Here is a 12420-nt window from a genome sequence, read left to right on the forward strand (position 1 = left end):
GTTTGGGGGAAAAATATGAACTTGGGGGAGTCTGGGGGGTTAAAATGGGAATTTTGGGGAAAAAAATGGGAATTTGGGGGAGTTTGGGGGGTTAAAATGGGAATTTTGGGGGGAAAAAAAAAGGGAATTTGGGGGGAAAAAATGGGAATTTTGGGGGAAAAATGTGAATTTGGGGGAGTTTGGGGGTTAAAATGTGAATTTTGGGGGTTTTTTGGTGGTTAAATGTGGGTTTCAGGGGGTTAAAGGGGAATTTTAGGGGGATTAGGGGATATTTGGAGGGATTTTGGGAGATTTCGGGAGATTTCGGGGGTTTGGGGGGTTTAAATGGGGATTTTGGGGGAAATTTTTGAGGGTTTTGGGTTTTTTTAAGGGTTCGAGTTTTTCTTTTTGGGTTGTTTTTTTTTTTTTTTTGAGGTTTTTAAAGGTTTTTGGGGTGTTTCGGGTTTTTTTTTTCCGGGTTTTTTTGGGGGATTTTTTTCGGGGTTTTTGGAGGTTTTCGGGGTTTTTTTTGTTTTTTATTACTATTTTTTGGGGTTTTTTTTTGTGATTTTTTTTCGGGGTTTTTTTCGGGTTTTTTTCCGCGTTTTGGGGGATTTTTTTTTTGGGGAATTTTTTTTTTCGGGGATTTTTTTTTTCGGGGTTGATTCAGGGGGATTTTGGGGTTATTTCTCTCGGGTGTTTTTTGGGTTTTTTTTTATGTTTTCCCGCTGGGTTTTTTTTTTATTATTTCCCTTTTTTTTCTTATTTTTTTTTCCCGTTTTATTTTTTTTTTCCTTTTGCTTTTTTCTGGGTTTTTTTTTTTCCCTTTTTTTTTTTTTTTTTTCCCTTTTTTTTTATTTTTTTTTTTTTAATTTTCCGGGGGGTGTTTTAATTTTAACTCTTTCCCCCCCGCAGGCGGACTCGGGGGGCGCGGTGACGTGCCGCTCGGGGGGGTCCCGGGGGTCGCTGGGTGCAGTTCGGGGTGCTGAGCTTCGCCCTGGGCTGCGCCCGCCCCAACGGCCCCGCCCTGGCCGGGGGGCTCGGGGGGTCCCACTCGCGCTGGCTGCGGCGCCGCCTGCCCCCCGAGGCCTTCGCGGGACCCCCGGATGAGCCCCCCAGAACCGGGGGCGGAGTTCGGGATCTGTTACGGTACGGGAAAACCAAAAAACAAAAAAAAAAAAATCCAGAAAAAAATTTAAAAATTTAAAAAAAAAAAAAAAAATCGCCCCCCCCCCCCGGAAAAAAAAAAAAAAAGCCCAAAATATCCTCAAAACATCGGCCCAAAAATCTTAAAAATAGACCGAAAAAAATGCCCCAAAGTCAGCAAAAAGAGTCTCCAAGAATTATCACCCAAAAAAAAAAAATCACAAAAAAAAAAAATCCCATCGAAAAATCCCCCCCAAAGATCCCTCAAAAATCCCCCAAAATACCCCCAAAAATCCCAAAAAATCCCTCAAAAATCCCTCCAAAAATCCCTCCAAAATCCTCAAAAAATTCTCAAAAAATGAATTTAAAAGTCCCCAAAAAAATCCCCCCAAAATTCTCACCAAAAAAAAAATCACAAAAAACCCCAATCCCATCGAAAGTACCAAAAAAACCCCACAAAAAATCCCAAAAAATCCCAAAAAATCCCCCCAAAAAATCCCCCAAAATACCCAAAAAAATCCCCCAAAAAATCCCTCCAAAATCGTCAAAAAATTCTGAAAAAAAGAATTTAAAAATCCCCCAAAAATCCCCCAAAATTCTCACAAAAAAAATAATCACACACACACAAAAAAATCCCATCGAAAAATCCCCAAAAATCCCCAAAAATCCCCAAAAAAATCCCCAAAAAATCCCCCCAAAAATCCCTCCAAAATCCTCAAAAAATTCTCAAAAAATGAATTTTAAAAACCCCCAAAAATCCCCCAAAATGCCCCAAAATGTCCCCAAATCCGCGCCCTGGCCGGGGCGTCCCGTTTCCCCCCCGAGACCAAAATAATCCCCCAAAAATCCCTTTAAAAAAATCCCCCAAAATCCTAAAAAAAAAAAATTAAAAATCCCCGAAAATTCCCGGAAAAAAAAATCACCAAAAACCAAAAAAAAAAAAAAACCCCAAAACGCCGAAATTTCATCCCCAAAATGTCCCCAAAAAACCTCCGCCCAAAACTCACCAAAATCGGCCCCAACACCGAAAAACCCCTTTGGAAAATCCCGGGAAATATCATTTTGTGGGAATTTGGGGGGGGGGGAGGGAACTGGGGGGGTTGGGGAGAACTTTGGGAATTTCTGGAGGTTCGGGCGGAAATCCCGGGGAAGTTTCGGGGAATTCCGGCGGGAATTTGGGAGATGGGGGTTTTTGGGAGGGGGGTTGGGGGATTTAATGTTTTTATTATTTTTTTGGGAATTCGAGGGGAAATTTTTTGGGGAATTTGAGGGGAAATTTTTTGGGAATTTGAGGGGAAATTTTTTGGGAATTCGAGGGGAGATTTTTTGGGATTCGAGGGGGAGATTTTTTGGGGAATTTGAGGGGAAATTTTTTGGGAATTCGAGGGGAAAATTTTTTGGGGAATTTGAGGGGAAATTTTTTGGGGAATTTGAGGGGAAATTTTTTGGGAATTCGAGGGGAAATTTTTTTGGGGAATTTGACGGGAAATTTTTTGGGGAATTTGAGGGGAAATTTTTTGGGAATTCGAGGGGAAATTTTTTGGGGAATTTGACGGGAAATTTTTTGGGGAATTTGAGGGGAAATTTTCCGGGGAATTCGAGGGGAAATTTCGGGGTGGGGGGGCGGGGCGGGAATTGGGGGGGAGAAAACGCGCGGTGGGGGGGAGGGGAAAAAAACACCAGGGGAATTTTGGAATTTCGGGGAATTTGGGCCCAAAACTTTTCCCCCCCCTCCTCCTCTCCCAAAATCCCCCCAATTTTCCCCAATTTTCCCCAATTTTCCCCAATTTTCCCCAATTTTCCCCAATTTTCCCCAATTCCCCCCAAATTCTGAGCTGTCCCCTCCCCCCAGGCTGCGGGGCCATGGGGGGGCCGCCCCTCCCCCGCCCCTCCCCCCCCCCCCCGCTGGCCCTGGGGGCTCCGCCTCCGCCGGGGGGGGCGGGGCTGCGGGGCGGCGCTGCTGGGGGGGGGCTGGGCCCTCACCGCCGCCAGCTGCTTCATCGGGGTGAGTCGCTAATTAGCCCTAATTAGCCCCAATCAGCGATTAACCCCGAAATCGGCGGGAATTAACCCGGAAGCCCCCGGCCAAATTAACCCGAACCAACCCAAAATTAGCGCCAAATTCACCCTGAGGCGCCCCCCGGTTGATTAACCGGGTGGGTCGTTAATTGGCTGGTACTAATTAGTGGTAATTATTGGTGATTAGTGCTGAAATTCCCACAAAGTCCACCCGAAACGAACGCGAAATTCCCGCGAAATTAGCCCCGAGTTTATCCTGAACCCCCTAAGTTAATTAGCGCTAATTAACATTAATTGATTCATTAATTAATAATGATCCTGAAACTCCCGGAAATTAACCCGGACTTGACGCGAAATTCCCGCGGAATTGACCCAAATTAACCCACAATTCGCCCCGAACCCCATAATTAATTAAGGTAATTAGCGGAAATTAACGAGAATTAACCCGACTAATCCGGAAATTCCCGGAAACCGGCGCGAATTTCCGGAATTTCCCCGGAATTTTCCCAAATTCCCCGGAATTCACCCCAAATTCTCCCGGCAGGGCTCAGGACCCCGAGGACTGGGAGGTGGAGCTTTGGGGGAGGGGCGGGGCCAGAGGAGCCCCCGGGACCCCCCCCCTCGCCTGGACACGCCCCCTCCTCTAACACTTCTCATTCCCCTTGGCCACGCCCCCTCACCTGGTCACGCCCCTTTGGCTGGCCACACCCCCTCCTCTAACACTTCTCATTCCCTTGGCCACGCCCCCTCTTCCAGCCCTTCGCCTGACCCCGCCCCTTCTGGCCACACCCCCTCATCTAATTCCTCCTCCTCCGACCCCTCCCCTTCCCCTGGCCACGCCCCTTTCCGCGGGTCCCGCCTCCACCTGCACGGCGCCTTCGCGGGGGGGGAGGGGCCGGACCTGGCGCTGCTGCAGCTCCGCCCCTCCCCCACCTGGGGGCCGCACCTGCGGCCGCTCTGCCTGCCCTACCTGGGGCACCTGGGCACACCTGGGCGCACCTGCTGGACGCTGGTCACAGGTGAGACCACCCCCGGGGGCCCCTGGGCCACGCCCTGGCCCCGCCTTGAGCTCACCTGGGCACACCCTGAGCTCACCTGGGCTCACCCGTCCTACCCCTGAGCTCACCTGGGCTCACCCTGAGCTCACCTGGGCTCACCTGTCCTACCCCTGAGCTCACCTGGGCTCACCCTGAGCTCACCTGGTCACACCCTGAGCTCACCTGAGCTCACCTGTCCTATCCCTGACCCCACCCTGACCCCACCTGGACTCACCTGAGCTCACCTGTCCTACCCCTGACCCCACCCTGACCCCACCTGAGCTCACCTGTCCTATCCTGACCCCACCCTGACCCCACCTGGACTCACCTGAGCTCACCTGTCCTATCCCTGACCCCACCCTGACCCCACCTGGACTCACCTGAGCTCACCTGTCCTATCCCTGACCCCACCTGAGCTCACCTGAGCCCACCTGTCTTAATCCAGCGCTCACCTGAGCTCACCTGTGACCTTTGACCCCAACCTGTGACCCCCTCAGACCCCGCCCTGAGCTCACCTTGCCCCCGCCCTGACCTGTGACCCTCACCCGTGACCTCTGCCCCCCCCCGCAGGCCCCGCCCAGGCGGGCTCGGTCCAGGTGAGGCCCCGCCCCTGCCCCGAAAGCGCCCGGAACGAGCCCAAGAGCTTCTGCCTCGAGGGGGGCGGGGAACACCTGTGCCAGGTGAGGGGCGGGCGGGGATGGGGGGAATGCGGACGCTGCGGAGGTTTGGGGGAATTCCGGAGAAACGGGATTTCGGGGGAAATTTGGGGGGAATTCCGGAGGAAACGGGATTTCGGGGGAAATTTGGGGGGAATTTGGGGGAAACGGGGTTTCGGGGGATTTCGGGGGATTTTGGGGGAAATTGGGGAATTTGGGGGGAAATTTGGGGAATTTGGGGGAATTTGGGGGAATTTGGGAAATTTGGGGGAAATTTGGGGGGTATTTGGGGGGAATTTGGAGGAATTTGGGGAAATTTGGGGAAATTTGGGGAATTTGGGAGAAATTTGGGGGAATTTTGGGAATTTTGGGGGAATTTGGGGGAAATTGGGGGAATTTTGGGGGAATTTGGGGAATTTGGGGAAATTGGGGGAATTTGGGGGAAATTGGGGAATTTGGGGGAAATTTGGGGAAAATGGGGGAAATTGGGGAATTTGGGGGAATTTGGGGAATTTGGGGCTGATTTTGGGGCAGTTTTTTGGGGCATTTTGGGACCATTTTTGGGTCGTTTTTGGGTCAGTTTTGGGACCATTTTGGGGCCTTTTTGGGGCCGGTTTTGGGCCATTTTTGGGGGGATTTTGTGGCCATTTTTGGGTCATTTTTGGGTCAGTTTTGGGACCATTTTGGGACCATTTTTGGGTCGTTTTTGGGACAGTTTTGGGCCGTTTTGGGGCCATTTTTGGGTCGTTTTGGGGGAAGTTTTGGGGGCCATTTTGGGGCCATTTTTGGGTCGTTTTTGGGTCAGTTTTGAGGCCATTTTTGGGTCGTTTTTGGGGCAGTTTTGGGGCCATTTTGGGGCCATTTTTTGGGTCGGTTTTGGGCCATTTTTGGGGGGATTTTGTGGCCATTTTTGGGTCATTTTTGGGTCAGTTTTGGGACCATTTTGGGACCATTTTTGGGTCGTTTTTTGGACAGTTTTGGGCCGTTTTGGGGCCATTTTTGGGTCGTTTTGGGGAAGTTTTGGGGCCATTTTGGGGCCATTTTTGGGTCGTTTATGGGTCGTTTTGAGGCCATTTTTGGGTCGTTTTTGGGGCAGTTTTGGGGCCATTTTGGGGCCATTTTTGGGGTCGGTTTTGGGCCATTTTTGGGGGGATTTTGTGGCCATTTTTGGGTCGTTTTTGGGTCAGTTTTGGGGCCATTTTGGGGCCATTTTTGGGTCAGTTTTGGGGGGATTTTGGGACCATTTTGGGGCCATTTTGGGCAGTTTTGGGCCATTTTGGGGCCATTTTTGGGGCAGTTTTGGGCCGTTTTGGGGCCATTCCTGGGGTTATTTCGGGCCGGGTTTCCGTGGTTTCGCCGCCGATTTTCGGCACCGACGGCGATTTCTTTTTCGGGGCCCCTCCCCCCCCTTTCCCAGGTGCCCCCGGGGTCCCCCCTGTTCTGCGAGGAGCGCGGCCTCTGGTTCCTGCTGGGCGTGGCCCGGGGTGCGGGGGGGAGGGGCTGCGCCCCCCAAATTCACGGCCCTGCCCCCCCAGGAGCGCTGGGTGTCGGGGGCGGGGCGGGGGGTTCTGTTCGCCGAGCCCCCCCCGGACCCCCGGGACGAGGAGAGGGAGGAGCGGGAGGGCGACCCCGAGAGTTTGGGGGACGCCGTGACGTCACCGGAGCCGGAGACTTGGGGCGACGCCGAAAATTTGGGGGACCCCGGGAATTTGGGGGGCCCAGTGACGTCATCAGACCGCGAAGCTGGGGGGAACTCCTCGAGAGACACGGAAAATTCCGGGAGACCTGTGACGTCATCCGCTGCCGAACCCGGGGGGGACCCCGGGAATTTGGGGAGCCCCGTGACGTCACCGGCCCCCGAAAATTTGGGGAACCCCCCCAGGAAGCCGAATTTGGGGGAGAGCCCCGAAAATTGGGGCGACCCCCACGCCTGGGATGAGCCCCGACCCCCCCCGGGAGCCCGAAGCTCCGGGGGGTCCCCCTTAAAAGATTTGGGGGGAAAAAGCCTCGAAATCGCCAAATTTGGGGGTTTTGGGGGTTTTTTTTGTGGTTTTTTTTGGGGGTTTTCTGGCGGGTTTTGGGGGTAATAAAATGGTGATGGAGCTGCAGAGACTCGTTTTGGGTTTTTTTCTTTTTAATTAAAAGCCCCCCCCAAAAAATAAACCGAAAATAGTTTAAAAAAAAAATAAAAATAAAACAAAAAAAGCCTCGAAGATAGTAATTAAAACTAAAAACCCCAAAATTTACCCCAAAATGATTTAAAAAAAAAACCAAACAAAATCATTTTTAAAAAACCACCCAAAAAATCAGAAAAAAAAAAATTCCCCCAAAATTTAAAAAAAGAATCCGTCAAAAAAAAAAAATCTCAAAAAATATTAAACCCCCCCCAAATAAATTTTTTTAAAAAAAATGTAAAAATTTTTTAAAACCGCAAAAATAAATAAAAAAAAACCCCAAAAACAAAAAATCCCAAAACAAGTTAAAAAAATAAACCCAAAAAACCCCCCCAAATTAATTTAAAAAGAAAATCTAAAAAAAGAATTTTTAATAATTTCCCCCCCAAAAGAATTAAAAATAAACCCCGAAAGCTTTCCCCTCCCCCCCGCCCCTCCCCCCCCCACCCGCCATTTTGTCTCTTCCGGCCGAAGGAAAAAGAACCCGGAAGTGTTGAGGCCACGCCCCCTCCGCCTTTCCCTCGGCCAATCAGCGCGCGGGACGTCGGCGGAAGCCCCGCCCCTGCTGCCGAAGCCCCGCCCCCCCGGCCGGTCCTAGCGCCGCCGCCGTTTCCCCCCCGAGGTAAGGAAATTTGGGGACCCCTCCCCCCCCCTCCCCCCCCCTTTTTAGGGGGGTTTTTACCCCTCCCCCACCCCCCTAAAAATAATTCTAAAAAATCTGGGAGGAAAAAAAAGAAAAAAAGGGAAAAAAGGGGAAAAAAAGGGGAAAAAAAGGGGAAAAAAGGGATTTTTTTTTTTTTTGCCCCTCCCCCGTCCCGGAAAATTAAAAAAAAAAACAAAAAACAGACAAAAAAAAATCCCCAAAAAACCAAAAAAAAAAAACCAAAATCGGTGATTTCCCGGCCCTTCCCCCACCCCCCAAAAAAAATTTAAAAAAAGGAGAAAAGGCAAAAAAACGGGAAAAAAAGAAAAAAAAAATCCCGATTTTTTCGCCCCGTTCCCCGTCCCGAAATTCCGTACAAAAAGCCGAAAAAATTCCCAAAAAAACCGAAAATAAAAAGGAATCAAAAAATACCAAAAAAAGGGGATTTTTCTGCCTCTCCCCCATCCCGAAATTCCGGGGGGGAAAAAAAAAAACCCGAACAGAAAACCGGGGAAAAAAAAGAGATTTTTAAAAACCCCGAGAAGGGGATTTCTGGGCCCCTCCCCACCCCCGAAAAACGAAAAGAAAAAAATTTGGAGGGGGAGGAAAAAGGGGAAAAAAAGGGAAAAGTAGAAAAAAAAAATTAGGGATTTTCTGCCCCTCCCCCGCCCCGAAATTCCGGGAAAAGACCAAAAAAAAAAAAAAAACCCCAAAAAAGGGGAAACACAAAAGATCTAAAAACCAAAAAAAAAATCAATAAAAATAAAAAATTTCGGGGATTTCGCTCCCCCTCGGCCCGAAATAATCCGGGAAATAAAAGAACAAAAAAATCCGGATAAAAAAGGCCCAAAACCGGCCAAAAAACGAAACCCCCCCCCGTCCATCCCAGTTTGCCCCAGTAACCCCTCCCAGTTTACCCAGTAACCCCCATTAACCCCTCATTAACCCCTCCCAGTGTCCCCCAGTTTACCCAGTAACCCGCCCATTAAACCCTCCCAGTCCCTCCCAGTTTGCCCAGTAACCCCTCCCAGTTTCCCCCATTAACCCCTCCCATTAAACCCTCCCAGTATCCCCCAGTTTGCCCAGTAACCCCGCCCAGTTTCCCCCATTAAACCCTCCCATTAAACCCTCCCAGTATCCCCCAGTTTACCCCAGTAACCCGCCCATTAAACCCTCCCAGTCCCTCCCAGTTTGCCCCAGCTCCCCCCATTCACCCCTCCCATTAAACCCTCCCAGTGTCCCCCAGTTTACCCATTAACCCCTCCCAGTTTCCCCCATTAACGCCTCCCAGTATCCCCCAGTTTGCCCAGTAACCCCTCCCAGTTTCCCCATTAACCCCTCCCATTAAACCCTCCCAGTATCCCCCAGTTTACCCCAGTAAACCGCCCATTAAACCCTCCCAGTCCCTCCCAGTTTGCCCCAGTTCCCCCCATTCACCCATCCCATTAAACCCTCCCAGTATCCCCCAGTTTCCCCAGTCACCCCGCCCAGTTTCCCCCATTAAACCCTCCCAGTCCCTCCCAGTTTGCCCAGTAACCCCGCCCAGTTTCCCCCATTAACCCCTCCCATTAAACCCTCCCAGTGTCCCCCAGTTTACCCATTAACCCCTCCCAGTTTCCCCCATTAACCCTCCCAGTATCCCCCAGTTTGCCCAGTAACCCCGCCCAGTTTCCCCCATTAACCCCTCCCATTAACCCTCCCAGTCCCTCCCAGTTTGCCTAGTAACCCCTCCCAGTTTCCCCCATTAAACCCTCCCAGTATCCTCCAGTTTCCCCAGTAACCCCGCCCAGTTCCCCCATTAACCCCTCCCAGTCCCGCCCAGTCACCTGCGGCATCCCCGCGGGCGTGGCCACGCCCACCTCACCTGATGACGTCACCCGTGTCCCCTGGCAGTTCCCGCCATGCGCCTGGAGCCCGCCTGGTGACGTCACCATGCCCTCGGACTCCTCCCACAATGCACCTGGAGGCGCCACCGACGCCCGGAGCCCGCCTGGTGACGTCACCGCCCACCTGGGCGCACCTGGTGACGTCACCGCGCCCTCGGGGCCTTCCCATGATGCACCTGGAGGCGCCCCCGACGCACCTGGCGACGTCACCACGCCCTCGGAGCCTTCCCAGAATGCACCTGGAGGTGCGGCCACGCCCACAAACCCCGCCCAGGACTCGCCTGATGATGTCACCACGCCCTTAAGCCCCTCCCATCGCGCACCTGGACGCGCAGGAACCGCCTCGAACGCCCCCGGTGACGTCGCCGCGCCCTCCAACCCTTCCCAGGACGCACCTGGAGGCCCCCCCGCCGCACCCGGTGACGTCGCCGCCTCCCCGAACGCCCTCGATGACGTCACCGCGCCCTCCAACGCACCTGGTGACGTCACCGCGCCCCCGAGCCCCTCCCGGGACGCACCTGATGACGTCGCGACGGCCTCGGGCCCCTCCCGGGACCCACCCGCTGACGTCACCGACGCCTTGACCGCACCCCAGGACGTCGCCGCCCCCTCCGACGACGCCCCCGGCCCCTCGCCCCGGCCCCGCCCCCCGGCCCCGCCCTTCCCCTGCCCCACCTGCCCCAAGTCCTTCCCGTCACCGGCCAAGCTGACCATCCACCAGCGCTCCCACACCGGGGAACGCCCCTTCACCTGCCCCGACTGCCCCAAGACCTTCGCCGACCCCTCGGTGTTCCGGAAGCACCTGCGCGGCCACTCGGGGCTCCGCCCCCACCGCTGCTCCGCCTGCCCCAAGGCCTACGCCGAGCGCAAGGACCTGCGCAACCACCTGCGGGTGCACACCGGGGAGCGGCCCTACCTGTGCGCCGAGTGCGGCAAGAGCTTCGGCCGCTCCTCGTCGCTGGCGTGCCACCAGCGCATCCACGCCGCCGCCAAGCCCTTCCCGTGCCGCGTCTGCGGCAAGGGCTTCACCCAGCTCTCGTCCTACCAGAGCCACCAGAGGGTTCACACGGGGGAGCGGCCCTACCTGTGCCCCGAGTGCGGCCGGACCTTCGGCGACCCGTCGAGTTTCCGGCGTCACCAGCGCGCCCACCGCGGGGTGAAGCCGTACGGCTGCGGCGAGTGCGGCAAGCTGTTCCGGCAGCCGGCCGACCTGGCGGTCCACCGGCGGACTCACACCGGGGAGCGGCCCTGGCGCTGCGGGGATTGTGGGAAGGCCTTCGTGGCCTCGTGGGATCTGAAGAGGCACCGGCTGACGCACTCCGGGGAGCGGCCCTGGCGCTGCGGGGATTGTGGGAAGGGCTTCGGGGAGAGGGCGGCGCTGGGCAAGCACCGGCGCACGCACAGCGGGGAGAGGCCGTTCGCCTGCGGGAGGTGCGGGAAGGGCTTCGGCGGCGCCTCGGGGCTCAGGAAGCACGAGAGGACTCATGGGAGGGAGGAGGACGAGGACGACGAGGGGGAGGGGAGCGCGGGCGGCGGTATGGCCGCCGGAAACAATATGGCCGCCGGAAACAATATGGCCGCCGATAATGTGGCGGGTGGGAATATGGCGGCCAATATGGCCGACAACAAGATGGCCGCCAACATGGCCGACAGCAGTACGGCTGCTGGCGGCAATATGGCCGCCAGTATGGTCGACAGCAATATGGCCGCCAGTGGCAATATGGCTGACAACATGGCCACCAATATGGCCGACAGCAATATGGCCGCCGGTGGCAATATGGCTGACAACATGGCCACCAATATGGCCGACAACAATATGGCCGCCAGTGGCAATATGGCCGACAACATGGCCACCAATATGGCCGACAGCAATATGGCCGCCAGTGGCAATATGGCTGACAACATGGCCGCCAATATGGCTGACAATGTGGCCTCCAACAAGATGGCTGCCAGCAGTAATATGGCCGCCAACAATATGGCCGACAGTGTGGGCACCAACCTGGCCACGCCCAGTACGGCCGACAACAACAAGGCCACTCCCGACATGGCTGCCAATATGGCCACCAATACGGCGGACACCAAGATGGCCGCCACCGCTGGAGGAAACAAGGCGGCCGCCATGGTGAAAAATACGATGGGCGACGCCAATGCGGCCGCCACGTCCAAGATGGCGGCGGGCGCCCGCCCCTTCCCCTGCCCCCAATGTGGGCGGAGCTTCGCCTCTGGGGCGGGGCTGCGGCGGCACCAGCGGCGTCACGTCCCCGCCCCTTCCGGTACGGCTCAAGCCACGCCTCCAGTGTGAGTGGGTGGGGGTTGGGGAGTGGGTGTGGCTTTGTTCGGGGCGTGGTTCTGCCTGGCCACGCCCCCTCGCGTGGGTCAATAAACGCTGAGTCAGCGCTGGAGGGTGTGGCTGGTTTCTGGGGGGGTGGGAGGGGCCACGAATTATCCCAAAAAAAAAAATCCCCAAATTCCCCAAAGTCTCAAATTTCCCCCAAAATCCCTAAATTCCCAAAATTCCCAAAAATCCGCCCCAAAATCCCAAAATTTCCCAAAAATCTGCCCCCCAAATTCCCCGAAATTGCCAAAATTCCCGAAAACCGCCCCCAAATCCCCAAATTTTCCAAAAATCCCAAAACGCCGCCCACAAAATCCCTAAATTTCCTGGAATTCCCAGAAATCCGCCCCCAAAATCCCCAATTTTCCTGAAATTCCCAAAAATCCGCCCCCAAAATCCCAAATTTCCCAAAAATCCCAAAAATCTGCCCCCAAATCCCCAATTTTCCCGAAATTCCCAAAAATCGACCCCCAAAATCCCAAATTTCCCAAAAATCCGCCCCCAAAATCCCCAAAATTTCCCGAAAATCTCCAAAAAAAATTCCC

At 54.2% G+C, this 12420-nt stretch overlaps 2 protein-coding genes across 3 annotated transcripts; both read left to right on the forward strand.

The window, feature by feature from the left end:
* Positions 1 to 894: 894 nt before the first annotated feature.
* On the forward strand, positions 895 to 6934 carry LOC136305742 (collagen alpha-2(I) chain-like; the record flags this gene model as incomplete). Its single annotated transcript, XM_066209057.1, has 5 exons — positions 895 to 912; positions 956 to 1111; positions 3569 to 4163; positions 4752 to 4861; positions 6255 to 6934. Coding segments are annotated over 5 exons (1401 nt in total), but the record flags the coding sequence as incomplete, so codon positions are not given.
* Positions 6935 to 7480: 546 nt separating this feature from the next.
* LOC136305749 (zinc finger protein 668-like) lies at positions 7481 to 11940 on the forward strand. Of its 2 annotated transcripts, XM_066209067.1 has the most exons (3): positions 7481 to 7633; positions 9548 to 11760; positions 11806 to 11940. In XM_066209067.1, exons 2-3 carry the CDS (start codon positions 9587 to 9589, stop codon positions 11840 to 11842), a joined length of 2211 nt encoding a protein of 736 aa, XP_066065164.1. In that variant the 5' UTR covers positions 7481 to 7633; positions 9548 to 9586; the 3' UTR covers positions 11843 to 11940. The 2 variants fall into 2 exon arrangements, with proteins under 2 accessions (XP_066065164.1, XP_066065161.1); XM_066209064.1 differs by having other exon boundaries at positions 9548 to 11940.
* The last annotated feature ends 480 nt before the right edge of the window (positions 11941 to 12420 follow it).

This window comes from Chamaea fasciata, unplaced genomic scaffold, assembly GCF_029207755.1.
Source record: "Chamaea fasciata isolate MVZ Bird 193981 ecotype frontalis unplaced genomic scaffold, bChaFas1.0.hap1 SCAF_618, whole genome shotgun sequence".
Classification (NCBI taxonomy): Eukaryota; Metazoa; Chordata; class Aves; order Passeriformes; family Sylviidae; genus Chamaea; species Chamaea fasciata.

Coding starts and splice junctions, on each gene's coding strand:
- LOC136305749 (XM_066209064.1), top strand. CDS start 9,587: ATGCCCTCGGACTCCTCCCACAATGCACCTGGAGGCGCCACCGACGCC.